Source organism: Aotus nancymaae, unplaced genomic scaffold (genome assembly GCF_030222135.1).
Source record: "Aotus nancymaae isolate 86718 unplaced genomic scaffold, 86718_ANA_hifiasm-v0.15.2.pri h1tg000007l, whole genome shotgun sequence".
Taxonomy (NCBI): Eukaryota; Metazoa; Chordata; class Mammalia; order Primates; family Aotidae; genus Aotus; species Aotus nancymaae.
The window spans coordinates 37,195,201-37,221,969 of record NW_026988418.1 but is presented as its reverse complement, the minus strand read 5'-3'; the positions used below and the strand labels follow the sequence as shown (position 1 = coordinate 37,221,969).

The 26,769-nt window shown below is 34.1% G+C and overlaps 3 protein-coding genes across 6 annotated transcripts in view; 1 reads left to right on the top strand and 2 right to left on the bottom strand.

Annotated features, from left to right (window-relative positions):
- TNNI3K (TNNI3 interacting kinase) overlaps nt 1-17,262 on the bottom strand; it is a 335,970-nt gene extending 318,708 nt beyond the window's left edge. The window contains exons 1-2 of the mRNA XM_021667770.2: nt 17,191-17,262; nt 8,595-8,727 (exon numbers count right to left, since the gene is read on the bottom strand). The gene's annotated coding sequence lies outside the window, so the exon portion shown is untranslated. The remainder of the gene's footprint in view (nt 1-8,594; nt 8,728-17,190) is intronic.
- On the bottom strand, nt 11,675-19,946 carry FPGT (fucose-1-phosphate guanylyltransferase). 2 transcript variants are annotated; one of them, XM_012442570.2, is made up of 4 exons: nt 19,826-19,946; nt 18,418-18,585; nt 17,191-17,283; nt 11,675-14,532 (listed from the first exon to the last, which is right to left on the bottom strand). In XM_012442570.2, the coding sequence occupies exons 1-4, from the start codon at nt 19,944-19,946 to the stop codon at nt 13,091-13,093; spliced, it is 1,824 nt and encodes a 607-aa protein (XP_012297993.2). In that variant the 3' UTR covers nt 11,675-13,090. The 2 variants fall into 2 exon arrangements, with proteins under 2 accessions (XP_012297993.2, XP_012297994.2); XM_012442571.2 differs by having other exon boundaries at nt 11,675-13,715; nt 19,826-19,944.
- A 63-nt stretch (nt 19,947-20,009) lies between these two features.
- The window catches only part of LRRIQ3 (leucine rich repeats and IQ motif containing 3), a 287,561-nt gene continuing 280,801 nt past the window's right edge, over nt 20,010-26,769 (top strand). For 2 of the 3 annotated variants that reach the window (XM_021667704.2, XM_012442746.2), the window contains exon 1: nt 20,051-20,190. The gene's annotated coding sequence lies outside the window, so the exon portion shown is untranslated. Of the gene's footprint in view, nt 20,191-26,769 lie in introns of all 3 variants that reach the window. The other variant, XM_012442747.2, reaches the window with a different exon arrangement.

Sequence of the window (26,769 nt, the reverse complement as noted above, 5' to 3'; positions counted from 1 at the left end):
GCTGATCAAAGACCCTGGCACATAATTAACTTTAAATTTTTTTTGATAATTTCAAGTCAGAGAGTGTCTAACACTGGTATATGTGTTCTACCTAATATAAATGGTGACCTTTTTTTTTAAGGAAATTATGTAGGTTTGTTTCCTATTTCAAAAATATACATTTAACATACCTTTTGTCTGCTTATGTTTATTCTGACCTCCTGTGTAAAAGATTTAACATGGTTTATTATCTCATAGCAGGCATCATGCTAAGTGCTGACTTGTCTACTCCATCATGTGGCTTATGTGATGTGGGATAAAAGGGATAAGGGTCTACATGTTTTTTTTATTCCCCTTTTTCTTCTTTTTGTTCTTCATAAGTTTAGGATTTTCATGATCACTACACTCCATGACTGTAACATCCATTATAAAAATATATCATTTACTAGTACTATCTCCTTAAATAATATAGCATACCCTCTACTAACTAAAATATGTCACTAGGGAAAATGTTGGATAAGTCAATAAGATAATACAGAATTAGAGTTATGTTTCACATGAATGAGAATAACAGACTGATTTTAAATGCTAAGTATAAAAGTCATAATCGCAAAAAACAATGAAGAACTAAAACAATAACGTTGTATACACAAACTATTTTAGGAAAATGCTTAAACCCAGAAATGTAAGTGGATATTTCCTTATACAAGAAACATAAGTGGTATGAAGTAAGTTTTTGCCTTGAGGAATTCGCCAAAAGCACACAGTCGGACTTAGATTCCAAGGAATCAGAGGGTGGCCAAGGGTTTCCACAGGTAGAGAATTCTTAGAGGGTGTCTTTGACACATTAAGCTAAAGCCTCCCAAAAATATGTCTTTGGATAAGGATCAACTAGAAGTAAATATGTCCTCCTTTATTCCAAATCAAAGGAATTGTCCAGCAGCTTGCCTTGCTGTTAAGCAGAGCAGAAGAAATTAATTTAAAAAAGAAGAAGAAAGGAAAAGAGAGAAGGAAAATAAAGTAAAATTAGATTCTTGAGAAATTATTGCTACAAAAATATTCACTATGGATTTATACCAAGCCTAGTAAGCCAGAGAACCTCAGTCTTGAACTTAATCTAAGGTTGTTCTTAGGTGACAATGCCTCTCTGGTCTCCTGATAGAAGCAAATGCAAAGCCTGTATAGGAGAGTCCATTCATCTTAGGGCATTGGAAACCTCTGCAAATACTTTGCTAAGGACAATGACCAACAGACAATCAAAGTCAATCAAAGATATCTAAGAAAGCATAGCAACATAATGCTGAAAAACAAGAATCAGAAGCATATCCACCCTGACTGCAGACAGTAGAATTACCAGATACGGTTTACCAAACAACAGTGATTACAACATTTGAAGGAAAACAGAGAAGATGGAGGGTGGGGACAGCAATGACGATACATGTCCAGAGAATAGGAAACTTTCAAAAGAGACATAGCAGATTTAAATAAAAGGAAAACTCCATAAATTAAAAAGAAAAAAAATACAATTTTCATTTCTTCTCTCCCCAAATATGTTGGAGAAAAAAACTTTTAATGATTAAGTTATATTTTCATTTCAAATTCACATCTGTGATTTCAACCTGAAAATAAAAGTACTCCTAAAAAGACACTGATCAACTTAACAAAAATGGTTAATACTTTATGTCGCACATTTGAATTTTTAGAGAACTAAGCAAATTATTAAGAAGTTATGCTTGCTAAGTTAAATCCTCCTTTTTCCCAAATGCCAGTCATTCTTGCTAAACACTTCCTTATTTCAGATTCCTGATATTTCAGAGACTAATAGAAAATAACTAAATTGAGTCTGCTTAGTGATTCTCGAACATACATAGAATCATGGTTTAGTGCAAAATATAGTTAGCACTGGATACCTGTTATTCCTTGATTCCTTTCTGAAACAAACTTATTAGGAGTCTCTGCTATGATGATGGTATATTTTGTGCACTTCTTGGAATAAATAATGTACAGGAATCATTCAAATGCATATTCAGTGGGAAGCCATCTGGCTTCATGTGAATTTATGAATATTTTAGCTTGCTCAGCTAGTCAAAAGTAAAATCTGGCACTAGGGATTATCATGTAGATTTGTGACAGTATTACAGAAAAAAAAAGCTTCTGTAAATCAATGACTGACATATCTACTAAAGTATAGTTTCTTCTTGGATTCAGTACATTTAAAATATGTACAATATTACATGATTAGTTTGGAAGTCGTAATTCAACTTGAATTAAAACATAATAATGTTTCATTAAAATAGTTACATATAGAAATTGAAACTTGGAATTGAGTTGGACTTTATAATGTTATTGTGGTGGACACTGTGATGGGACCCATATCACTTCTTCAGTGAAGGGCTTGTTACCTCAGCTACTGGGAGTGCTGTCAGTAGACAGCTTTCGTTGGTCAGCCCCTTTCACAGATTGCCTCATTCACAAAGGGATATCTTGTCCATTGTATCCTTTATCAACTGGGCACCTGAGAAAAGATGATTGTGTGGTATAAATCCTGGCCAATCAGGTTCAACGTGGGAAATACTGAAGTGCTGTTCTAGTATCCAGAGCTCCTCTTGGAATTAGCCAATTAAGGCTGTCTTTGAGATTGCATCTGGGCTTCACTTTCTTCTGCTCTGTCTTGCTCTCTCCCCTTCCTTGTACAAGTATTAATGCCACAGACCAGCCTTAAAAACATTGTGCATTCTAAAGCACATCTCAGATTCTGGTTTTCAGGCAACCTGACCCACAATCATTATCTAATGCTGTTACCAGTGGAGGGTGACCCAGTTCTTGGCATTTTAAACAAATAATTGGACAAATGCACAAAGCGAGGAAAGAATGAAGAAATGTATTCAAAATGAAAGTACACTCTGGAGTGTGGGAGTGGGCCCGAGCATACGGGTTCAAGGACGCCGTTACAGAATTTTTTGGGGTTTAAATGCCCTCTAAGGGTTTCCATTGGTTACTTGGTATATGGCCTATATAAATGGAGAGAATGAAGTAAAGTTACAAAGTCATTTACTCTGCATATGCCCTATGGAAAGGATATTTCCTGTCATAGCTTAAGTATGAATCTGCCTTATGTTCCCTGCCTCCAGACCCTATTTTCCTGCCTCAATCCTACCTCTTATCTAAAATAAGAACTTCTTAAGAAAACTCTTACTAAATTGTCTTTTGGACTTTTTGCTTAAGCCTATTATCTCATAAGAAAATCTACTCTATTATTGGACCAAGTTCTTTATAATGTTGTATATAAAGTTTCTTTTTTGTAGCATCTGGAACAATATAAAATCAACTTCATAATCCTACTGATTTCCTCATTAATGAATTAAATTCTGACTCATGTTCACAATTTATGGATTGATATTTTAAGAATTTAAGTTATAGCTTGATGTGAAATACAGATTTGAGAATTGATAACACATAGATGCTATGAGAATGGATTCCAAAGGAGTGAATGTGGATAAAGAAATTAAAACACAAATATCTGTGAGCTTCTAGTGATATGAAGTGAGGAAGATGAGGATAAATCGGTTAAAGAGACTTGAAAAGAGTGACCAATAAGTTAGAAAGAGAACCAGTAATGGTGAATTCCTTGAATCCAGGTAAAGAATGCAAGTCAAAGAAGTAATCAATTGAGATAAATGCTGTTTAAAGAGCAAGAAGATGAGAGCAAGAATGACCACTAGTTTAGCAAATTTGAGAGTGCTATAAATCTTCAGAAGAACAACTTTAATGGAGTAGTGGTGATGAAGAGGGGTACTAAAAGCCTGAATCGGGTTGAAGAGTGAATAGGAAGATGGGAACTGAAGAATGGAAGAATAGACACCATATTCTAAAAATTTTATTGTAAAGGAAGGAAATAAATAAAGTCATACCTGAAGGAAGTGTAGTCAAGAGTTTTTTTGATTGGAAAGATCACAGAGTATTTGTGTACTGATGAGAATAATTCATTAAAGGAGGGAAACTAATGACAAGAGAGAAAGAAGAGATAAATGCTATATGTCTATCATATAGACAATGTGTGCATATATCATAAGGGGATGGAAGAAATTGGTCTGAGAAAGAGAAAAAAGCTAGGGATAATTTTGGCTTATAAAAAAATAGCTAGTGAAGAAATTCCTGGTGATGAGGATCCAAAGGATTTCTAAGAACAATTATTACCTAATGCTGTGTTTTCATTCCTCTTATATGTATGCTTCTGTTTCCTTCCAGCACCTTCCTCCATAGCTCCAATGATTCAGAGAAATTTGCTACATATAAAATCTGTGTGAGAGGGCTTTCTCTGGAGGGATAGGGTGATGTCATAAATGTGGGAAAAAGTTTGAGACTCGCATAGTGAAAAATAGGCGCTCAGCTCATAGAATTGTGAGAAAAATCACATGCAAGCCCAAACAGAACTAACTCACCAGAAATGGAAACTTACAACCCAAAGTAATTATGAAGATATGTGATCTCCAGAAATTTCACAGATATTTGAGAGATGTTTTTGACATCTGTGGGGTTTAGAATAGAGGTTCAACTAATGTTCCTACATCTAAAGGGAAAGCAAAATTCTAGATGACATCTGATTGCACATAACAAATATGTAAAAGGTGAAAAAACAACAGTGTGGGTGGTAAAGAGATTGCAGACTATCACCAGGCAAAAATTCATGGAGAAAATAAAGTGTAGAATGTTAGAAAGTAGTATGAATCTTTGTCCTAAAAGGTCATCTTCAGAGGAGCAAAATGGGATACAAAAACAGTACCAAATTAGTGAAGCAGGTTGAGATGTCCACAGTATTCCTTTTCCTTTCAATGTCTCATATACTTCAATGCCAATCTTTTTTTTTTTTTTTTTTTTTTTTATTGCATTTTAGGTTTTGGGGTACATGTGAAAAACATGCAAGGTTGTTGCTTAGGTGCATACGTGGCAGTGTGATTTGCTGCCTTCCTCCCCTTCACCCATATCTGGCATTTCTCCCCATGCTATCCCTCCCCAATTCCCCACCCCCCCGCTGTCCCCCCCCACTCCCCCACAACAGACCCCCATGTATAGTGCTCCCCTCCCTGTGTCCATGTGTTCTCCTTGTTCAACACCCACCTATGAGTGAGAACATGTGGTGTTTGATTTTGTGTTCTTGTGTCAGTTTGCTGAGAATGATGGTTTCCAGGTTCATCCATGTCCCTACAAAGGACGCGAACTCCTCGTTTTTAATGGCTGCATAATATTCCATGGTGTATATGTGCCACATTTTTCCTGTCCAGTCTATCATCGATGGGCATTTGGGTTGGTTCCAGGTCTTTGCTATTGTAAACTGTGCTGCAATGAACATTCGTGTGCATGTGTCCTTATAGTAGAACGATTTATAATCCTTTGGATATATGCCCAGTAATGGGATTGCTGGGTCAAATGGAATTTCTATTTCTAGGTCCTTGAGGAATTGCCACACTGTTTTCCACAATGGTTGAACTAATTTACACTCCCACCAACAGTGTAAAGGTGTTCCTATTTCTCCACATCCTCTCCAGCATCTGTTGTCTCCAGATTTTTTAATGATTGCCATTCTAACTGGTGTGAGATGGTATCTCAATGTAGTTTTGATTTGCATTTCTCTAATGGCCAGTGATGATGAGCATTTTTTCATATGCTTGTTGGCCTCATGTATGTCTTCTTTTGTAAAGTATCTGTTCATGTCCTTCGCCCACTTTTGAATGGGCTTGTTTGTTTTTTTCTTGTAAATCTTTTTTAGCTCGTTGTAAATTCTGGATATCAGCCCTTTGTCAGATGGGTAGGCTGCAAAAATTTTTTCCCATTCTGTTGGTTGCCGATTCACTCTATTGACTGTTTCTTTTGCTGTGCAGAAGCTGTGGAGTTTGATTAGGTCCCATTTGTCTATTTTGGCTTTTGTTGCCAATGCTTTTGGTGTTTTGGTCATGAAGCCCTTGCCTACGCCTATGTCCTGAATGGTTTTGCCTAGGTTTCCTTCTAGTGTTTTTATGGTGTTAGGTCTTATGTTTAAGTCTTTAATCCATCTGGAGTCAATTTTAGTGTAAGGTGTCAGGAAGGGGTCCATTTTCTGCTTTCTGCATATGGCTAGCCAGTTTTCCCAACACCACTTATTGAACAGGGAATCCTTTCCCCATTGCTTGTTTTTATCAGGTTTGTCAAAGATCAGGTGGTTGTAGATATGTTGTGTTGCCTCCGATGCCTCTGTTCTGTTCCATTGGTCTATATCTCTGTTTTGGTACCAGTACCATGCTGTTTTGATTACTGTAGCCTTGTAGTAGAGTTTGAAGTCCGGTAGTGTGATGCCTCCTGCTTTGTTCTTTTTGCTTAGAATTGACTTGGCTATGCGGGCTCTCTTTTGGTTCCATATGAAGTTTAAGGTGGTTTTTTCCAGTTCTGTGAAGAAGGTCATTGGTAGCTTGATGGGGATAGCATTGAATCTGTATATTACTTTGGGCAGTATGGCCATTTTCACGATATTAATTCTTCCTAACCATGAACATGGAATGTTTCTCCATCTGTTTGTGTCCTCTCTTATTTCGTTGAGCAGTGATTTGTAGTTCTCCTTGAAGAGGTCCTTTACATTCCTTGTTAGTTGTATTCCTAGGTATTTTATTCTCTTTGTAGCGATTGTGAATGGCAGTTCGTTCTTGATTTGGCTCTCTTTAAGTCTGTTATTGGTGTATAGGAACGCTTGTGATTTTTGCACATTGATTTTGTATCCTGAGACTTTGCTGAAGTTGCTTATCAGTTTCAGGAGCTTTTGGGCTGAGATGAGGGGGTCTTCTAGATATACAATCATGTCGTCTGCAAATAGAGACAATTTGACTTCCTCGTTTCCTAATTGAATACCCTTTATTTCTTTTTCTTGCCTGATTGCTCTGGCTAGAACTTCCAGTACTATATTGAATAGGAGTGGTGAGAGAGGGCATCCTTGTCTAGTGCCAGATTTCAAAGGGAATGCTTCCAGTTTTTGCCCGTTCAGTATGATATTGGCTGTCGGTTTGTCATAAATAGCTTTTATTATTTTGAGATACGTTCCATCGATACCTAGTTTATTGAGGGTTTTTAGCATAAAGGGCTGTTGAATTTTGTCGAAGGCCTTCTCTGCATCAATTGAGATAATCATGTGGTTTTTGTCTTTGGTTCTGTTTATGTGGTGAATTACATTTATAGACTTGCGTATATTGAACCAGCCTTGCATCCCCGGGATGAATCCTACTTGATCATGGTGGATAAGCTTTTTGATGTGCTGTTGTAATCGGCTTGCCATTATTTTATTGAAGATTTTTGCATCTATGTTCATCATGGATATTGGCCTGTAGTTTTCTTTTCTTGTTGAGTCTCTGCCAGGTTTTGGTATTAGGATGATGTTGGTCTCATAAAATGATTTGGGAAGGATTCCCTAATGCCAATCTTTTAAAATCTTTCCTTTGCAGACTTTCTGCAACTTTGTCTTCACGTGCATTTATAAAAGTCAGATCATTATTATTACTGCATTCAATAAGGTGGTGTGGGATGTAAAAAAAAAAAAAAACGATTGCATTAGTCTAGAAAACAGTGGTAGCTCAGTAAGTTGAGAGAGGTGGATGGATTTTGGTTGTGTTTTTGATATACAAACTTCAGTTGTTGAAAAATAGGATGAAGAGAATGAGGGGAAGTACTCAGGAGTCTTGGAAAATTTCTTGGTTTTTGCCAATTTGGTGAATGGCTATGTCATGTATCTAGATGAAAAAGATTCTCTTAGTAGATAGAGAGAAGATCAGAGCTCTCCAAATGGAGATCTCCAAATAGACATCCAAATGGAGATGTCTATTCAATTTTTTCCAGTAAGGGAGGGATATGAAGCAGGAAGGTAAACATCTGAATCTAGAATTCAGTGTTGGGTATGTTATGATGGCTAGTACAACTGTGGTTTCATTGTAGATGAAACTAGACTGATTATATCCTGATGAAATAATATGGCTAACAGTATTGTTTTTATTTTTATTTATTTTTATGTTATGGAAAATTGCAGCATGATTGTAGTCTGGAGATACATAATCGAAGACACAAGAAATATGGCTAATTTTGTTAAATGCTTCTTCTCACTGAACTCATGGTACATATTTCTTTTGTATTTAAGTATCAGGTGTTGCAACAAGTAAAAAGGAATTACTCTAAAACTTTCTCCTTCCTTCCTCATAGGCTAGCTTCCAGAGACAGCTCTTGATTTGACTGGATAATGCTTAATTAGAAGCTCTATCAATTTTAATCAGTTATAATGAATGATGATCTTTCTTTTTCAATTTCATTAAAGATTGATCCCAGTGACGTATAATTAGTGAATTTTTAATTTATGACTTTGTCAGTGTGCCTGTACATTTAAAATCTACACTTGGGCCACTTGTTATAATTATAATTATTTCTTTGTGTAGTCCAAGTTTTCTAGTTCTAGAAATATTTGAAACTTCTCTAAAGAACAGCATATTGATGGACATAATTTACTTTCTCAAACCCCAAGGCTAAAAATAACAGGAAAGAAACCACTCACGTAAAACTTCATTAAGCAGTGCAACATTTCTAAACCTACAAACGAAACGAACACTTACTTGATTTTGACATAGTTGTATTTTAAAAGATTTTTCGCCTCAAGATGTAAATGCTTTAATTCTATTCTGGGCAATGTGACACTCTCCTACAAGGAAGTGGTAAATTAAAACTCACTTGAACCATCTGAATGTGCTGCAGAGAGAAAAGAGTGGATACTGGTAAGAAAAGAAATTTAAAAAAATCATTCACATGTGCAGATTACTTAGCCACGATGTGTTGGTTGTAACAAAGATTTTAAAAAGCATTTAAGGAGGCTGGGGATTCAGTAACACATCATAAGCATATCAGTAACATATCATAAGCCAGTGGCCAAAGAATATAGACATTTTAGTTTAGATTGTTTCAGAAATGCACTGAAGCACAATTGAAGGAGTATAATTCTGGCACAGATAGCTAGTAAATGACACTAGCAGATGGATTGCACTAGTCTACAGCAATCAGAAATGAATTGCTCTGTCTGAATGGTTGAAATTTATTTGTGCGATGGCTAAGAGATCCCTGCAGCCAGAGGCTTCAAAAAGATAGACTATTTGTCCAAGCAGCCCAGAATAACACATTAACTCTGTTAGTTTCAATCAGTTACTTGTATGAACAATAACGCTCTTGGGATGAACATCTTTAGACATAAGTGTCAATCATCAAGCTGCTTTGCAGATAGTTGATAATAGTGACTCATTCACAGGCATCTTCCCTCTACACCTCCAATCCCCTAAAGCTGCTGATATTCCTACTTCCAATACAGTATGAAAATCAGCAGCTTTTATTATTCCATTTCCCCAAATATTAACCTGAACCAAAGTTGTCATCCACTAAACTACAGCCAAATTGGCAAATTTGAGTGATGTGGCAAGTTCAGTTTGTTGTGGCTCATGTAGACAGCTCTTCCGGGGACAGAACTGGTATTTTTCAATCAACTGGTATAACTAGCCTTTCATTATGTATAAAAAAACCTAAGCAGAAGTTTCTGTATATACAGATAAATGGGAGCATGAAGAACACTATTATGTTACAGAATTTGGCACACCAGTATTAGAAGAAGAGAAATATGACAAAGTTCAATGCAAGAAGTGTTAATAATACAATTTTACTAAGTATTAGAAGTTGTGTTCCTTAACCTCAATAGAAATAGTCTTTGTTTAAACAAAATTTTAGAGGCACAGAAGACTCAAGTTAACTAAGTAGATAATGGTTATTATTTTTCTTGCACTAAACAAATTAAAAAGGTCTTTAACAATTTAGTTCTTAACACAGATGAAGACTTGATTTAGATGAACAAGAAAAAGAGCATCTGAAATCCTTCAGCTGGTTTTAGCTACTTCTCTCCATTGTAATTCTGCTAGGTTATATCGAGGTGCCTTAATCCTGAGCCTCCAAGGTGCTCAAGTCCAGACGGCATCTTAGAGCATGTAAACGGAAACTCTGATTTTGTGTAGTTTACTTAAAAGCTGTATGTGACAGCAGGCAGTTATGATTTTGGCTTTATTGCTAAATTTGGTAACCTTAACACTAGTACTGTGTAGCTACAGAAGATGACTAGATCATCACAGGTTGTGGGAATTAATCCTGGATTCATGCCATCAAACTTTTGAACAATTTTAGAGTATCATTTGGATTTTTAAAGCTTTATTTCAACTGAGTACACACGGATACATATCCTTTATTTCTGTTTTGCTTAGAGAATAAATGCCTAAGGTAAAAGATTATTACTGTTGAATTTTTCTCATGCCCTTGTTGTTAGTAATTAACTCATCAATAAGTTTATGGATTAGTTACAAACAACAGTAGGCTTTTACACACCTGAGTATATGTAAATGCCATGATTTTATAAAAATGAAAATTATAAAGGGAGAAAAAATGTTTAATTTCAAACTTATATATGCAGGTCTTATTTTTTTATTGCTGATAAAATTCGGATAAAAACTAATCTTTATTGGCAGACTAAATGAAAAGCCTGAAAAATGAAGATTGTCACAAAATTTAGTCACTTCTTATCAAAAATACACTTCTCCCCTATCATCATGTACACTACATTCAGAAATTAAATTTAAGAGTGACTTACTTTTTTTTTGCCCAGGTCCTTTTATTAAAACACACACTTAGGTTAGAATCATATCCTAATTAATCTTTTTTTCTCCACATTTCGACATGCCAGAAAATGGAATATGCCTTACAAATGTTTGTTAGTATAATAGCTATTAGCCTGGCAGTAATAGTCATGGATTTGTTACTTGCTCACATGTGAACTTGGTCATAACTGTGTATATGACTGTCACTTCAGTTGAATAAGGTACACTATTTGTGGTACATTTGTGCAACTACACACCAAGCAATACATCTCAAAGAAAGAGACATTCATAAGTTCTTTGAACAGAACTATTTCAAAGCAACTAGAATCCATGCATTGTGCAGGATTATGGTTAAAATTCAGATTAGGGAAAACACAGTATTAAGCAATTAATAAACATGTAACATCCTCTGAAAGCGCTATAAGTAAATATTAAACAACAGCTACCATATATTTTCTCTAAAAAGAACCTTGAAAAAGAAAAAAAAATAAACACACAAATACCATAATTGAGGGCTTCAGACAGGTCACTTCTGGTTTACCAAACAATAATTTTCATATTAACATGTTAATTTTCATATTAACATCAATTTGTCAGAAATCTTTCTGACTTTGTATAGAATCACAGGTCCTATGTTTGAAGGACCTGTGATTAAACTGAAGCAAAAGTAAAACTGAGTTTTGTCAAAAGAAGGGTATCAAAACTTGCAGGAGTGTGGGCTTGGTAAAAAAATAATTCAGACAGTAGTGTTAGAGCACTCAGGAAATGCAGTCTTACCAGTAGCTCTGAAAGGACAGAAGATGGTACTAGATGAACATATGCATATCATTAACTCTGAGTTGAAAGTGCTGCAGGACAGTTTGAATGTGAAGCTGTAGAAATGTTTTGATGATATCTCAATATTTCCCTTTTTTGTTATTTTATATGTATATGCAAGAGGGTTAAATAAAATATATTTAAAATATCTAAAAGAGATCTCAAATAAATATGAAAATTTCAAGTAACAAAGAAAGTATTGTGTCATATTTTATTGTGTTTTTCTTAATGGAACATAAAATAATGTGATTCTTTTAACTGGTGGCACTTCAGATTTGGTAAAACTAAAATTTTGAACATTTAATGAATGACAAACACATAACATCCTCTGAAAAATCTGCAAGTAAATCAATTATTTATAAACAATAGGTACCATATATTTGTATCTTCTCCTTGGGAAAAACCTTGAAAAAAAAAACATTCACACAAGTATCATAACTGAAGGTTATAGACAAGTTACTTCTAGTTTGGCAATTTTTATACTGACATGTTAACATACAAATAAAAGTAGCACAGACTAGTTATTTCATTAAAAAAAACATGCTGACAAATCTTTATTACACTTTAGTATGAAGACTTTTCACTTATGTGCTTATACAAATATAGAAACACATAACTTGAGATTTCAGCCAATTTTTATTTTCTTGAAAGTGTTTATCATCTGTGCATTATCTCAGTTTTTCCATTTTTCTGCCTGCCTCTTGATGTCTGCATTTGGGCCAATTATTTGCTTCTCAGCAACACCAGTGTGTGGACAAAAAATAAGATGAAAAGTAAAGTCAGTTCATTTGGTAATTTAAATTTTGTTATTAGCACTGATAGGAGATAATGAAAGTAATGTCCATAGTGAAATTATATGATTATTGACGAATCTAAATTATTACTACCACTTTCCCCACAGATAAACTGAGTTTTGTGTGCATAGGTGTGTGTTTTGCTGTGGAATGGAACATAAGGGAAAATTTTAAAGATACACAAACACATGTTCAAGGGTATCATACATGTGTACTTTTAGTTTCATTTTGATAAAATCAATGAGATACAAATTTTATCATCAATTTCAGAGGTCTTTGTAACTAGCTATTAATCAACTAAAATAATCACAATATATTGGGCACTGAGTGAATTTGTCAGCTATGGATTTGTTTCTGAAAAAGCATTTTTACCGTATTCCTACAGTACTCTGAAGACCCTATAGTATGCCATTTTTATTAGTCAAAATAGAATTACAGTTGAGGAGAGAGTTGCCAATGAATACTTATAACTTTATTGGATCAAAAGCCTCAAAAAAGATGGAAAAATTCTCCGAAGGTATGCTTAGAAAATTACCTTTTAAACTAATTATGTGAAAAAACAATGCTCCATAAATCCATCATTATTAAAAACTAAAACAGTGATATACATCCAAAAAAGTATCACTTTTCTCAACTTTGTCTTGAAATAGTCTTCATCAAATATGATTTATATGTACTTTTGTGCTATTAACATTATCTACAGCAATTACGTTAAGACAATTTTCATTAATTAAGTTCAGTGAAACAAACAGCCTACAGAAAATACCTATCTCTGGAATGTTACTCAAAAAGGCAAAGTGTACAATGTTTAAAATATCTCTAAATCAAATTGCCTTTTAAACTGACTTCTAGAAAAATTTGCTCCCTGTAAGTTATCATATCTTCTACGTCTTTGTAGATAAGCATTTCTTCAATGGACAACAACCTATAGCTATTCAGGCTGAATGTTGACTTGTTCTTAACAGCATTTAACATCCTTAGGGATGTTGTAACTGAATCACTCAAAGAAGAACAAACTGGGAAAATACGTGCAGTCCACAAGCTCAGACACGTCTTATTACCAGAGAACAGTTGCTCTGTAACTTTAAGATTCCAAACATCCAAGCATGACAGAAAACAGACTCCAAAGTATTGAAGTAACTTTATATCTGACAATGTTTTCACACTCTTTTTCAAGTTGTCTTGCACTCCAAATGCCATAGTGGAATATTTTAAGCATCTATTCATCTTCAAGCTTAAGGAACACACAAAAGAATATGCAGGCAGAGGAGCTTTTGTTATGATGTGGGAGCCACTAACAATGCAGTTCTCCCCAACTGAAACATCAGGCCCCAATCTGGAATACTCCACAACTGAGCCAGGTGCCACAGAACATGTTGAATCCAGTATGCTTTGAATGATACAGGATGTTTTGCCAGAGCATTCTCGTGTATCTGGAAAGATACTAAAAGTTATGGACTGTAAGCCGAGCTCTGACTTTAAACTGTTATCGGAGGTAAAGTAAAACAAGTATTCTTCAGTTGTTCCAATGTGATAAAATTTGGAGTTATTAAGAACAACAACATTTAGTGATGTTCCTTTAAGAAGATGAAATATTCTCTGCCTCATTTCTAACAACTCTGATTCTTCTTTAATGACATTTGATGTGTTTCTGGTGTACTCCACAGTTGCTCCAGGTCCCAAAGCCTGTAGAAAGTCACCATAGGCATCTATTTCACAGCTCAGTGTGCCTATTTTTTCATAAAAAGCAAGTAACATTTTTGCTGATTTATGATCCATATAAAATAGGCTATCTGTATAGACATAGTCAGAGTCTAATTTGAGATCGGCAATGTCTCCTCCAGCAAAGTCCTGTTGACAAAAATGTCCAGATCTACACACAGCATTAAATTGATACATCTTTTCTATGCTGGGCTTATGAAGGAAAAGATGGCAAGACCTGTATTCAAGGTCTCTATGTTTTAAATCATCAAAAGGCTCTAAGACAAATACTCCATGTGTGGTACCTATCGTCAAACTAGAAGGATGAGCTAAAGCAGTAAAGCCAGGTTTGTCAAACCTAATAAACTCAAATTCTCCAATACTATACAGTTCAATATCATCTGCACAGGTAATCAGAATTCCAGGATTCATATGTGAGGGGAAATCAATGTACATGGCTAGTTTTAATTCTAGCATCTGATAAATAGGGTTACCAAGAGGTAAAGCAGTGAAAATTTTTCCCAGAGCACTTGCATTTGGAAGTCGTTGACTGTAGCCACCTATAAAATTAAAACATAATAACCATTTAAAAACTATGGTATTGTTTATAAATTTTCAAACCCCAGGGGCATCAGTTACAAATCAAAATATCTCTAAAGATATTTAATATATATCATGTGTTAGTGTAAATCAGGAAAGAATAATGAACTCTTAAAAATTCAAAGAGAAATTCTCTTGCTGCCATTTGATATAACACAATTTTAAAAATTATAGGTCAGGAAAAAATTTAAGTATACTGCAGAGCCTATGAAATGTTTTGAATTAAATGTATAACAAATAAAAAGGACAGGGGCCAAAACATGATGTTGTATCTACATTTTTTTTTTTTTTTGAGACAGAGTCTCACTCTGTCACCCAGGTTGGAGTACAGTGGCACAATCTCGGCTCACTGCAACCTCCATCTCCTGGGTTCAAGTGATTCTCCTGTCTCAGTCTCCTGAGTAACTGAGATTACAGGTGCCCGCCACCACACCTGGCTAATTTTTGTGTTTTTAGTAGAGACGAGGTTTCACCATGCTGGCCAGGCTGGTTTCGAACTCCTGACCTCAGGTGATGCACCTGCCTCGGCCTCTCAAAGGGCTGGGATTACAAGTGTAAGCCACGGTGCCCAGCCTGTATCTACATTTTAAACAACAAATGTCAACCATGATTAGACTTCTAATTAAGAATCCACTTCACAGAAAATAAAAGTTTTAGAAAACTAATATATTACAGTCACTTGCTTCTTTATAACATTTTGCTCAATGATGGACAGAATATACAATGGTTGTCCCATAAGATTATAATGGAGCTGAAAAATTCCTATCACCTAGTGATGTTGTAGCCATTGTAATGTCCTAGCACAAACACACATTGAAATGTCCTAGCACAAACACTCAAGTGTTTGTGGTAATGCTGGTATAAACAAACCTACTGTGCTGCCAGTTTACTAAAGTATAGCACATATAATTATGGATTGTACACAATACTTGGTAATAAATGACTATGTTACTGGTTTATGTATTTACTATATTATACTTCTGATTGTTATTTTAGAATAAATTCATATGATACCTTCAAAAAAAAAACCATAAGCATAAAATGGCTTCAGGCAGGTCCTTCTGGAAATATTCCAGAAGAAGGTATTGTTATCATAGGAGATGACAGCTCCTGAACTCTAATAGGGCAATAGAGGTAGAAGACAGTGATACTGATGATTCTGACCCAATGTTAGCCTAGGCTAATGTGTTTGTGTCTTCCTTTCTAACCAAAAGTTTTAAAGAGTGAAAACAAAAACAACAAAATAAACCCTAATGATATAAAGAAGATATTTTTGTTCAGCTGTATAGTGTTTGTGTGTTAAGCTAAGTGTTATTATAATAGATTCAAAAAGTTAAAAAGAATTAAAAAGTTTATAAAGTAAAAATGTTATAGTAAGTTAAGATTAATTTATTACTGAAGATCAATAATATATGCAAAGCACTTGGCATATGGTACATTGTTCAACAAAAGAGAGCTAATAACTTTCTATTTTTTTCTTTTTCCAAAGACCAGCCAATAGTAAACTTTAGCACTAAGAATTATCTATTTCCAAAAAATAAAAATAAAAACAATTATCTAGCTATGCATTTCCTGATATCTAATTTTTACTAAACTGATAATAATAATAGTTCTCTTAAATAAAATTGTCAATGTGATCTTTTTACGAATTTTTAGTCTTAAAACCAGAACTTGGATGCTCTACTTTGACATCATCTTTACAAAGAATCATTGTTTTATATGTAAATCATAAGAGTTAGAAAGTGCCTTGGAAGCCATGTAGATGAACGATTCTAAAACACCTGTCCTTAGACTGGTGTCAATTCATGACAGTTTTCATTAGCCCCTTAACATATAGAGAAAAACAACAAAGGTTTTCATGTAACCAAAATTTTCATATAACTAAATGTATTCAATTTAAAAGGCTATATTTATTGTGAGACTGTCCTTCCTAGTATTCTGTTTTAAAATGTCCTCTTTTGTGTAATTTTTCCCTTGTCCACTCCTTATCTTGTCACATTTCCCTTTTATTTTTAAACATTGTGGCCTTTGGCTACCAATAATCACACAAAAATGCAAGATAGAAAGTACCAGGAAAAGTCAAGTAATGATAGTGTTAAACCAGCCTTCTCCCAAAGCAAGATCTCCACTAAGGGAGGAAGAGCGTTAGGAAAAATAACTAACACATGCTAGGCTTAATACCAATGATGGGTTGATAGGCGCAGCAAACAACCATGACACGTATTTACCTATGCAACAAACCTGCACATGTATCCTGGAACTTAAAATTAAAATTAAAAGAAAAATCCCCACTAAAGCATTCCTGAAAACTATTCATATTTGAATGAGTCCTGTCTTAGGAAAATAATTTTCTGTACATACAAAAACAAAACAATATTCATAAAAAGTTGATGATATATGTGATCTACAATTTTAAGGGTAAAATTTGTGAAAATCACTATACTACTTACGACCTACAAAAATCATGAAAATCAGGAAATATTTGTTTTCAAAGCAGAATAACTTCAAATATTTTTTTAAAAAATAGAAGCAAGTATTTGCAAGAAAGAAAAAAGTCTCTAAAGTATTAAAGGTGGATAACTCAAAAGAAAATGTAAATTAGTAAATTAAAACTTTACCAGAGTGAATTAATAGGATGGTAAAAGAATTCCATTTATCTCCATATAGCTTTTCCAAACATTGAAGGGCACAAAGTGTTGATCCTCCATTTCCTTAAAAATAAAGTTAAAAAGCACAATTTATTTCATAGAAACCTACTAAAAGTGTCATGATGGTAAATTTAGGTGTTATATAACTTTAAAGATTTGGCTTTCAGCAATAATTAAATAGACAGATACTCATAGTAAACAACCAATCAATAAATTAGCAATGAAACCCAGACAGCAACCCTCAGTAATAAATGATGAGGTAATATTCTCCCCAAAATAGTAATTGTAAGAAAGAATAAATTACAAAATCTGCAACACTAGAAGACTGATAAGTATAAACATTCATACAGAGTTACAAATCACAAAGCCCATTTAAATAATTCTCCCAAATGACACAATCAAAAACACAAGTTAGAGTTCCATTTGAAAAAAGATTTTTAGAACTTGGATTACAAAAAAAAAATATTAAATATAACTACCACATTAGTTATCCTGGGCCAGTTACTTAACTCTAGGTACCTCAGATTCTCATCTGAGAATGAATGGAAATATTAAGAGTACTGACCTCATAGTTGCAAGGATAAAATAAATATAACATTCGATAATTACAATAATGCTAATGTCATATGCAGATATCCTATCTCTGGTATCAAGGTGCTTCAACTTTTAGTAGAAAGCACCTTGAAGCACACAGAAAATAGCCTTCAGAAAAAGAGCATTTATTTCTCTTTGTAATGGAAGGTCAAAGGGCAAAGTTGAACTAAACTAGGGTTTTCAAATATATGTTTAATGATATTTAAACCATGTGACAGTGTTATTTTGCATTCTGCATTATATCCCCAAAAGGCCAGGGGTATTTTTACCCCATTTGCTTTCTTCATGTAAATTGCTGGAAAAACTGTGGAGCTGGGAAGACTTTAAGGGCTCCACTGATAAGGTCCAAAAGAATATTCCTACCTGAGTATTGTAAATTTCATTAAAACTAAAAAAATTATCTTTTAAGTAACATTCTAGAAGTTGTTCAAGGTAAGTCATAATGGGTAAGAAGAGTTGATATGCCCTGTTCTACAAATTTTAAAGTATGTAAAGCTGTAGGTAGAGATATGCAGCTTGTAAACTGTAAGCCACAGAAAAGCTTTTCTTCAATGATTATTCTGCTTAGGGCATATATTATAAACCTGACCATAAAGCGCATACCAATTTTGGCTCCAGCAGGATCTACAAAAACGTGATATTGAACTCCAAGGGGTAACTCCTTTCTTTTCAGCTTTTCGGACAGCTGTTGATTGTAAGCAAGTTCCTGTTTTTCATCAGCTGCTGTTATTGCAACTATGTCCCAGAATTCTCCAGGTGCTACCACTTTGCCTATTTGGAAAAAGCAAGGAAATAACAACAAAAATTATCAGAATTTTCTAGTTGTCACAGGTTTGCCTATTTAGAAAGACGAAAAAGAAGATAACATTTATTATCATCTTCCAAATGTATCTTTGGCTTTTGAGAGCTAGGGAATAATTAGTGGTGCATTAGTATAAATCAAAATAGTTATAATAAGGACTGCTCACAAGTTCTTTTTTTTTTTTCACTCTCTTTTGAATCATTCCCTCCTTTTATGGTCTACAATCCCATTTATTTATAAATTCTGAAAGATATAATTTTTCTTGATTAAGAGAGCTAATTTCACTTGCCAAAGACTACTACCAGTTTTGCAAATCAATTCTTATATATCAGGGCCATTTAGTGTTAGGTGATTAAGAAAGACACAACCCAAAGATCCATTCCATCAATGTTGCTATTTATAAATGTAGGTACTTTATTTTCTATTACTTTAAGATGAACCATGCAAACTTACATAGGCTGTTAGAATATAATATAAAATTCTGAGAAGGTCCCAACTCTCTAATGACCTCTTTAAAAGACAGTCTGCACTTTTAGTAGACGGTTGGAATCTCTTTATTGATAAACAAAATGATTAAGTGTTTTAATTAGTTAACAAAGAGAACTTGTCAGCTAGAATCAAATAGTCGTGAACATTTTACTGTTACCCAAGTATTAGTCCCAGTATTTGTTAGTCACTGCATCAAAAGTCTAATCACTTTTATTAGACAGTTGTACAGGTATTAAGTGGCATAGCCAATTTTTTGATGACAAATTTCTCCCTTTAAATTTTTAATCCATAATTCCTCCATGTTCTGTTGCTCCCTCAACGAGTGCTTGCATTACAGGAGTAGGTGAAGGTAATGTAAACCGTGAAGTAGATAGGGGGTTGAGATCTACTCATAAAGGTCTAAATACTGTGCTTCAGATCTTTTAGATTTACTTAAAGTAATTTTTATTAACGAGCTAACCAATGCATAACTTCACTAGTCAGATTTTCTTTAGTCTTCTTCCTTCGTCCTTATTTAATATCTACACTACTAAGAATAAAGTAAGCAACAAGCATAATGTCAAGCAGGGACAGTGAGAAGAATAAAAAACTCAAAAGGATTATTAGCTAGCTACTTCTGAGCCAGTCACAGGCCTGCAGATGAGAAGCAGACGGGAAGTGGCACGCAAAAGCACCCTCCCTCTCCATTGCCCAGGAGAACTCAGTTTCCTTCTCTGGTACCTCTCAGCTGGGAAAACCTCCGCAGTTTTCGCTGGGTGGCTTCTCTCAGCGATACTTCCGGAGGGTCCCGAGCAGCTGCCATAGCCCCACCTAACCAGAGCCCGCGCCGCAGAGCACGCATGCGCCCTGGGGTGCTCCTCGGTATGGTTGTTTCTGACTCGCCCCTTCTGTGCGTCGCTCACATAACCACGCCCCTGGAGCGCCTTGGCCGGCACCCGGAAAACCTTGATGGGGTGAAGCTGGATATTGTCGCGTTTCTCTAGCAATTGTCTCAGGAGCAGATGGCCACCCAGCGATTTGTCTGACTGTGTTGGGTCTGGGCCGCTTGTTTCCAACTCTTAAGGGCTTACAGCCCAGTAGACCCGGTGAGTGGTTCGGGTTGGGTAACAAAATTGTTAGAACCGACCCGCTGAGGAACAATCTAGCTTCCCAACTTTCTCATCAAAGGCGATTCTCCTAACTGGTGGTTTGTTTCAGCCGGGAGCAGTTCCCTAGGAGATCCTGATAGAAGATTTTCTCCATCTCTCCCTTTTCCCCCGCCACACCAGGTCATGTAGAGCCATCTGCCCCCAACCCTGGGTCATAATACCTATACAGTCTATTTAAAATCTCTGTTCTTTTTAAGAACATTGAGTTTGTGGTTCCTAGAGGGTGAGCCACCCCACCCCTCTGTTTATTCTTAGTAGGGTACCCACGACAATCTCCCAGATAGTGATTTTGGAAATTGTATAACTCAATCTGCAACCAGGCTCCAAACATTTTTGGTATTTTGGTTTCTTTTCTGTCATTCTTTTGTATATGCAGATTAATCTAGAATGTTCAATAACGTTCTTAGGAATAAGTCAGCCTTATTAGGTGTGTTTTTGGTAGCTATGTAGAGGTGTTCCTGTTGTAGAACACTAAGTTTGTTAGTTTTACAGGTTGATGGCTTCATCTTTACACAGAGGAAAATTGAATCAGAGAAAATAGTGACTTGGTCAAGGTATCACAATTAGTAAGTAATAAAAGATTTAAGAAATATATTTCAATCCCAAACCCAGAACTTGTGCTATTTCACCATACCGTTTGGTTTTTTTGAGAATTGTGTTTATCAACGTCTTCATTAGGCATGTAGGCATTCAGGGCACCATAAACTCTTTTCATAAATTTACTTAGTTTTTCTTTTCAGACATGTTATTCAATCCTGTTCTAGTAGTGGAAGCATTTGGGTAAAATGGCAGATTAGATTACTCTTTTATAGTTTTATCATTTAAAACTTTTTATTAATAAAAAAAGTACCTTCTTGAAGAACCTTTAGAAAATACGGAGGCTTGAGTGAGAGTAAGCAAAGGAGAAGGTAGCAAGAGAAGGTCAGAAAGGAACAAGGGGCCACAGAAAGAATTTTGGTTTTTACTTTTGAGGGAAACAAAGCCATTGCAGGGTTATGAAGTGACTTGCCTTATGTTTAAAGAGATCACTCAGAGATATGAGACTCGATTATAATGAAGGATGGGAGAAAGACAGAAGCAGGAAGACTTGTTTGGAGGCTACTGCAATAAAGCAAGTGAGAGTTGGTGAAAGCTTGGCCAGGATGGTAGCAGGATGGTGAGAAGTTGGTCAGATTCTGGATATATTTTTTAAGACAAAAACAATAAAATGTGCCGATGGAATAAATGGGTGTGAAGTGTAAGAGAAAAAGAGGAGTCAAAGATGACTGCCTTGGGGTGGATTTGTCATCAATTGAGTTGGGTGGGTTTCTGATTGAGGAAGGTTGGTGGGGTAATAGAGTCCAGAATTTGATTTTGGACACGTGGAATAAACAGACATCTGTGTATACAGTGAATATGTATTGGAAGTTTGTGTGTGTGTGTCTGTATGCATTATACATATGAGTCCAGAATTCAGGAGAGAGGTCTGGGCTAGAGATGTAATTTTGAGAATTGTCAGCAAGTAGATAGAATTAATTTTAACGGTTGAACTAGGTGAGGTCCCAAGGGAATGAAGGTCAGCAGAGCCTATCTGTTTGGGGTCTGTATAGTCTAATAAGGTGAAATAAACAAGGAAGAAGTAACCAAATAAAAAGTCCAGTAATAACAACCATGAGGAGACAAACAGAGTGATATGTCAGATTCTATCATATAGAATATTATATAGAATATTTCTTGGTTCTGGGAAGGTATTATACAGAATATTTTATATAATATTTCTTGGATCTGGGAAGGATGGCCATATAAACGGGATATTATTTTTTCTCAATATGACTATATTATGCAATCAAAATTTGCTGGAAATAAATATACCATATTATCAGTTATAGCTTCTGTTCCCTACTTTTCTCAAATTTTCATTAAGATTATATTTTAAGTAAAAAAATAAAAAATATCGTATATATGAGTAAGAGTAAATTTCCTTGGAAGTTGATTGTTGGGGGCAGAGAAAGTCTAGGGATTTTATTTAAGTTCATATTCAATATAATAAAATAGTATGATATGATTGTTTAACATCTTAAGCTACCAGAGTATTATTAGAGTATTTCCCACAGAGTTCTTCCAGATATTTACCAGAATATTATTTTACCAGAGTAAATTATATCAGTCCAGCAAAGCTTTAAGACCATTAATTCTGTATAAATCAAACACCCAGGAAATAATCTGTTTAGTTTTGGATTCCATATTTTAAAAAAGACATTGAACATACTAAACTATAATAAATTGAAAAATTATATTCTGTGGAGGCATTTGGGCTTTATATTTCTTGAAGGAGAGTAGAGAGTATCTGAAGAGCTGCCATAAGGAAGAATGATATAGATTTTTTTAAAAACAACTTTCTTGAAGTACAGGTTTAGAACATTTTCATTCCTCCATTAAAATGCCTTCAACCCATTTACAGTTAATGCCAGTTACATTTTTTTATTACTACCGGCATAACTATGACTGTTTCGTGGAAATTATAGAGAAGCATGTTTTAATTTCACCCCCTTCTTTATATGAAGGAGTTGAAGCCAAATGAATAGGGTCCTGGATTATGTATTGTGGAGCTCACTGTGCATGCTGTGGTCAAGACAAGCTAAGGCTGTATTTATTTCCAGTGCTCGTACTTCATGGCTCTGTTTAACCACTTGCTTCCTCCTGCTACTCTTCCTGAAAAAGCAAAAATTCTCTTTTTACAGTTTGTTTTATCTGAATTTATTTACTCAGCTAGCCTGCTCTCAACTTACTTCTTAAATATTTTTTTTTTCCTCACTATGCCCTGTTGAAGGAACCCTTACACCCCTAAACTTTTTGTAGTGCAGGGAAACATTCTCCCACCCCTGAGCTTATATTATACTTCCTTCCTTATTATTCTGTAGATTTTTTTTCCAAATGGACTTCCCTGGTAGTGTAATGATAATCTACTTTGTCCAAATATCAGCGTGAGGTTTCAAGGAGGGGAAAGGGACAGAGAGAGGGCAAGTGCTTGAAGAATATAAATTAGTAGAGTCAAGAACTAAATTTTAATTAATGTAATTCAATATTTATGACATTTAAGAGAAAGGTATTAATGGCTTAATTTTAGGAGATCCAAAATCTGTTGTATGAAAGCTAACCAAGGAGTGTTTGGGGCTAGAAGAAATATTTGTTGCGCTAATTTCCTTATTAAGAAGTGATTTCTGTGCAGATTATTTTCTGTGAATATTTTTATTAACTTTGGTTGTTTAATATCCATTTTCTGGCTCATTACCTTTTAGTTTTTTTAGGTTTATGCTTTTGCATTATACAAGTTGGAATAAAAATAGAAGTTGAAAAATGGTGTCTCACAAAAGCTTTTTTTTCTGAACAGAAGTATATAGCCTTCTAAAATTTAAAAAGCCAATACATTTAAAGAAAAATAATCATAATTTGTCATTTGCAAGCATAGAGAATATGATGCCATGAAAATATAATGTTTTGAGCTATCAATATTATTTATATGAACTCATAAATGCACTATATTCTGTGTTCATTTTCTAGGACACATGTACTGGTCAGACTGTTCTACTAGATTCTCTCCTTCTTAATTTTTTTTTTGAAAATATATATTTTTTCTGCTATATAAAATCATGGCAATTTTAAAATATTTTTAAAGACAGGATTTTTACTTTTAGAGACAACCTGTCACCCAGGTTGGAGTGCAGTGGCAGATCATAGCTCACTCTTGGACTCAAGCATTCTCTTGCCCTGGCCTCCCAAAGTTCTGGGATTACAGCATGAGTCACTGCACCGACCCATAGCAATTCTTTGTCGAAACAATATTTACTTAAAAAATTTATTATCCAAATAAAAAATATTTTAAATATATAATTTCTTTATTTTGTTAATAGACATAGCTTAATATGTTGCAGACATTCTAAACTAAAAATAAAGTTTGTAATCACAATATGTATAAAATATTACTGATTAGTATCCTTACAATTAGATTTTCTAAAAACTAAAACTTTTTATTCTTTTTTTATGGTTTGATTTTATATGCAGATATCTTAACAGTTGTTGTGATAATTCTGGAGTCTAGTATTCAGATTTCCGTTTAATATCATACATAGTTCATGCTTATAAAATACTTTTCTGTAGACCATCAAATCTAATATGTTAATATATTACTTAAAATAATGATGTATCTGTCTTCCTAGTATCCAAAAGTTTCAGTGAATAAGTGTGAAGTCTAAAGGTAATTGGTACATTTAGCAAAGACTTTCTTTGAAAATTTTCTTTTCAATATTTATTATGTATCACATTTGGAAAGGAAATAAATATACAAAATAAATGGTTTTTACTTCTTAATATTTAATGTAGATATTCATGAGTTATAGCCTTGTATAGTTATACTTAATGTGTTTGCCATCAAAGTTGGGAGTAAAAGGGAAACATAATTGATGTGCATTTTATTTTACAGACATAGTTTATATAATGTGATTAAAATATATGATAATTTAAAAATTAGTACTTTAGTTGATACAAACCAAGGAAAGGCTTAGTACTTTAGTTGATACAAACCAAGGAAAGGCTTACTGATAATGGTGCTGATTTATTATTTTTAACTGCAGTATTGCTTTGAAACTATAGTTAGAGCCTTGATACTTTCTGTAATATGTTGCTATACTTAATTTGCCTTTGAACATTATATTATTATTTGAACTTGGCAATTTACAAATGTGTATATATATTTCACAAAAATGTTATAAAATTATCAAAGTGTAAAATGAGCGAAAGTGACTGCATTTCTCTTTTATGTGCATATTTTAAATTTTCAGCAAGTGGTTAGAAGTTTTAACTTGGTAGAGGAGAAGATATCAATTGTAGTGGTTTTTCGCTCCCCATGGTAGGCAATAGAATTTGGGTCCATAGCTGCAATGATATGATTCAGGAGATATGCTGTGGGGCCTGGTCATTTGGGTTATTCTAGTTTTCAGATGTGCAATATAAATAAATAATGAGAAACAAAACTGAAATGCTGCATGTGGTAGTTTAAAACAAAATATGAAAAATCCCCACTTTTCCAAAATAATTGGAAAGTTTGACAGAATATGTAGCTGAGTAATATGAATAACTGAAACATACTTTATATTCTGAATATAGAATACTAGTTTTTTTAATAAAAACTTATTGCTATAACTTATTAATCTATATTAATCTTTCTCTTTAATAGGAATAATCAGGTATTATAATGTTCTTTTTTGGAATTTTTAAAAATATTAAGATTGTTTATATACTGGCAAATACATATTGTTGGCAGGTGAATATTACTAGAGAAAATAAATATAAATTAACATAGTGTATAGGGAAGATTGCTTATAAGACTAAATTATTTTAGTATTCATATCACATCAACTACAAATTAACCAACTGAGAAGAGTTTAAAATATTGAATACATGTAAAACAAAAATCAGTTAAGAGGAACTGAAAAATATGTTATTAGACATCTGGGATGAAATTTGGTAATTGAGAGGAATACAAGAATTGGGAAAGAGAAAGATGGGTAAGGATTGAAAAAAAACTATCTATTGGGTACTGTGCTCACTTCTTGGGTGACAAATTCATTCATACTTTAAACCACAACATTATGCAATATACTTTTGTAACAAACCTGTGCATGTACTCCCTGATTCTAAAATAAAAGTTGGAAAAAAGTTAACTCTGAATGTCCTAGCAGATAAAAAAGAGCTATATTTTGGAGTAAGATTTATTATTGCATGGTAAAAGTAACCACAGAGAGTCTATGGAAAGACCTCCCCATTCTTCACTAAAGATTGGAACTATAGGTTAATGGTTAGATGCTTTGTATTATAGAAGAACCTACATATAATCTGAGTAAAGTATTTATTTTGTACAGAGACTATAGATGTTTATGGAGTCTTCTGGAATGAGATAATGATAAAATATGTCCCCTCCCAGAATATTTGAGACTATAATTAAGAATTATAATTTTTTGAAAACTAACCTACTGTATTTATTACTTACTTTTCTCCTATTTCCTTTGATTAAATTTGCTCTTTTTCAAATTCTAGAGCTGGCAGCTTAGATGATTGATTTTAGATCTTTATTCTTCTCAAATATATGTATTCAGTGCTGTGAATTTCCTTTTAAGTACTGCTTTTACTACATCCCACAAATTTTGTTAAATTTTACATTTTATTTTTATTAGTTCAAAACATCTTTAAATTTTTATTGACCTATGTGTTACTTAGAAGTGTGTTGTTTATAAATCTCACAAGTATTTTGGAATTTTCCAGCTGTTTTTCTGTTATTGATATCTAATTTAATTCCATTGTCATCTGAAATAAGACATTGCATGGCTTTGGTTCTTTTGAATTTGGTAAGGTGTGTTTTATGGCCCAGAATGTGGTCTATCTTGGTGAATGAGTATACCATGTTAGCTTGAAACCAATGTGTATTCTGCTGTTGTTGGATGAATTAAAACTAGTTGCTATTATTATTTTGGACAAATTATT

What these genes read in the sequence shown, in the direction of transcription:
- FPGT (XM_012442570.2), bottom strand. Translation starts at nt 19,946, where the DNA reads ATGCGTGCTCTGCGGCGCGGGCTCTGGTTAGGTGGGGCTATGGCAGCT. An exon ending in TCCTGCTGGAGCCAAAATTG is followed by an intron (nt 17,284 to 18,417) that starts GTATGCGCTTTA and finishes TTTATTTTTAAG; the next exon opens with GAAATGGAGGATCAACACTT. An exon ending in CATCCTATTAATTCACTCTG is followed by an intron (nt 14,533 to 17,190) that starts GTAAAGTTTTAA and finishes TTAATTTTATAG; the next exon opens with GTGGCTACAGTCAACGACTT.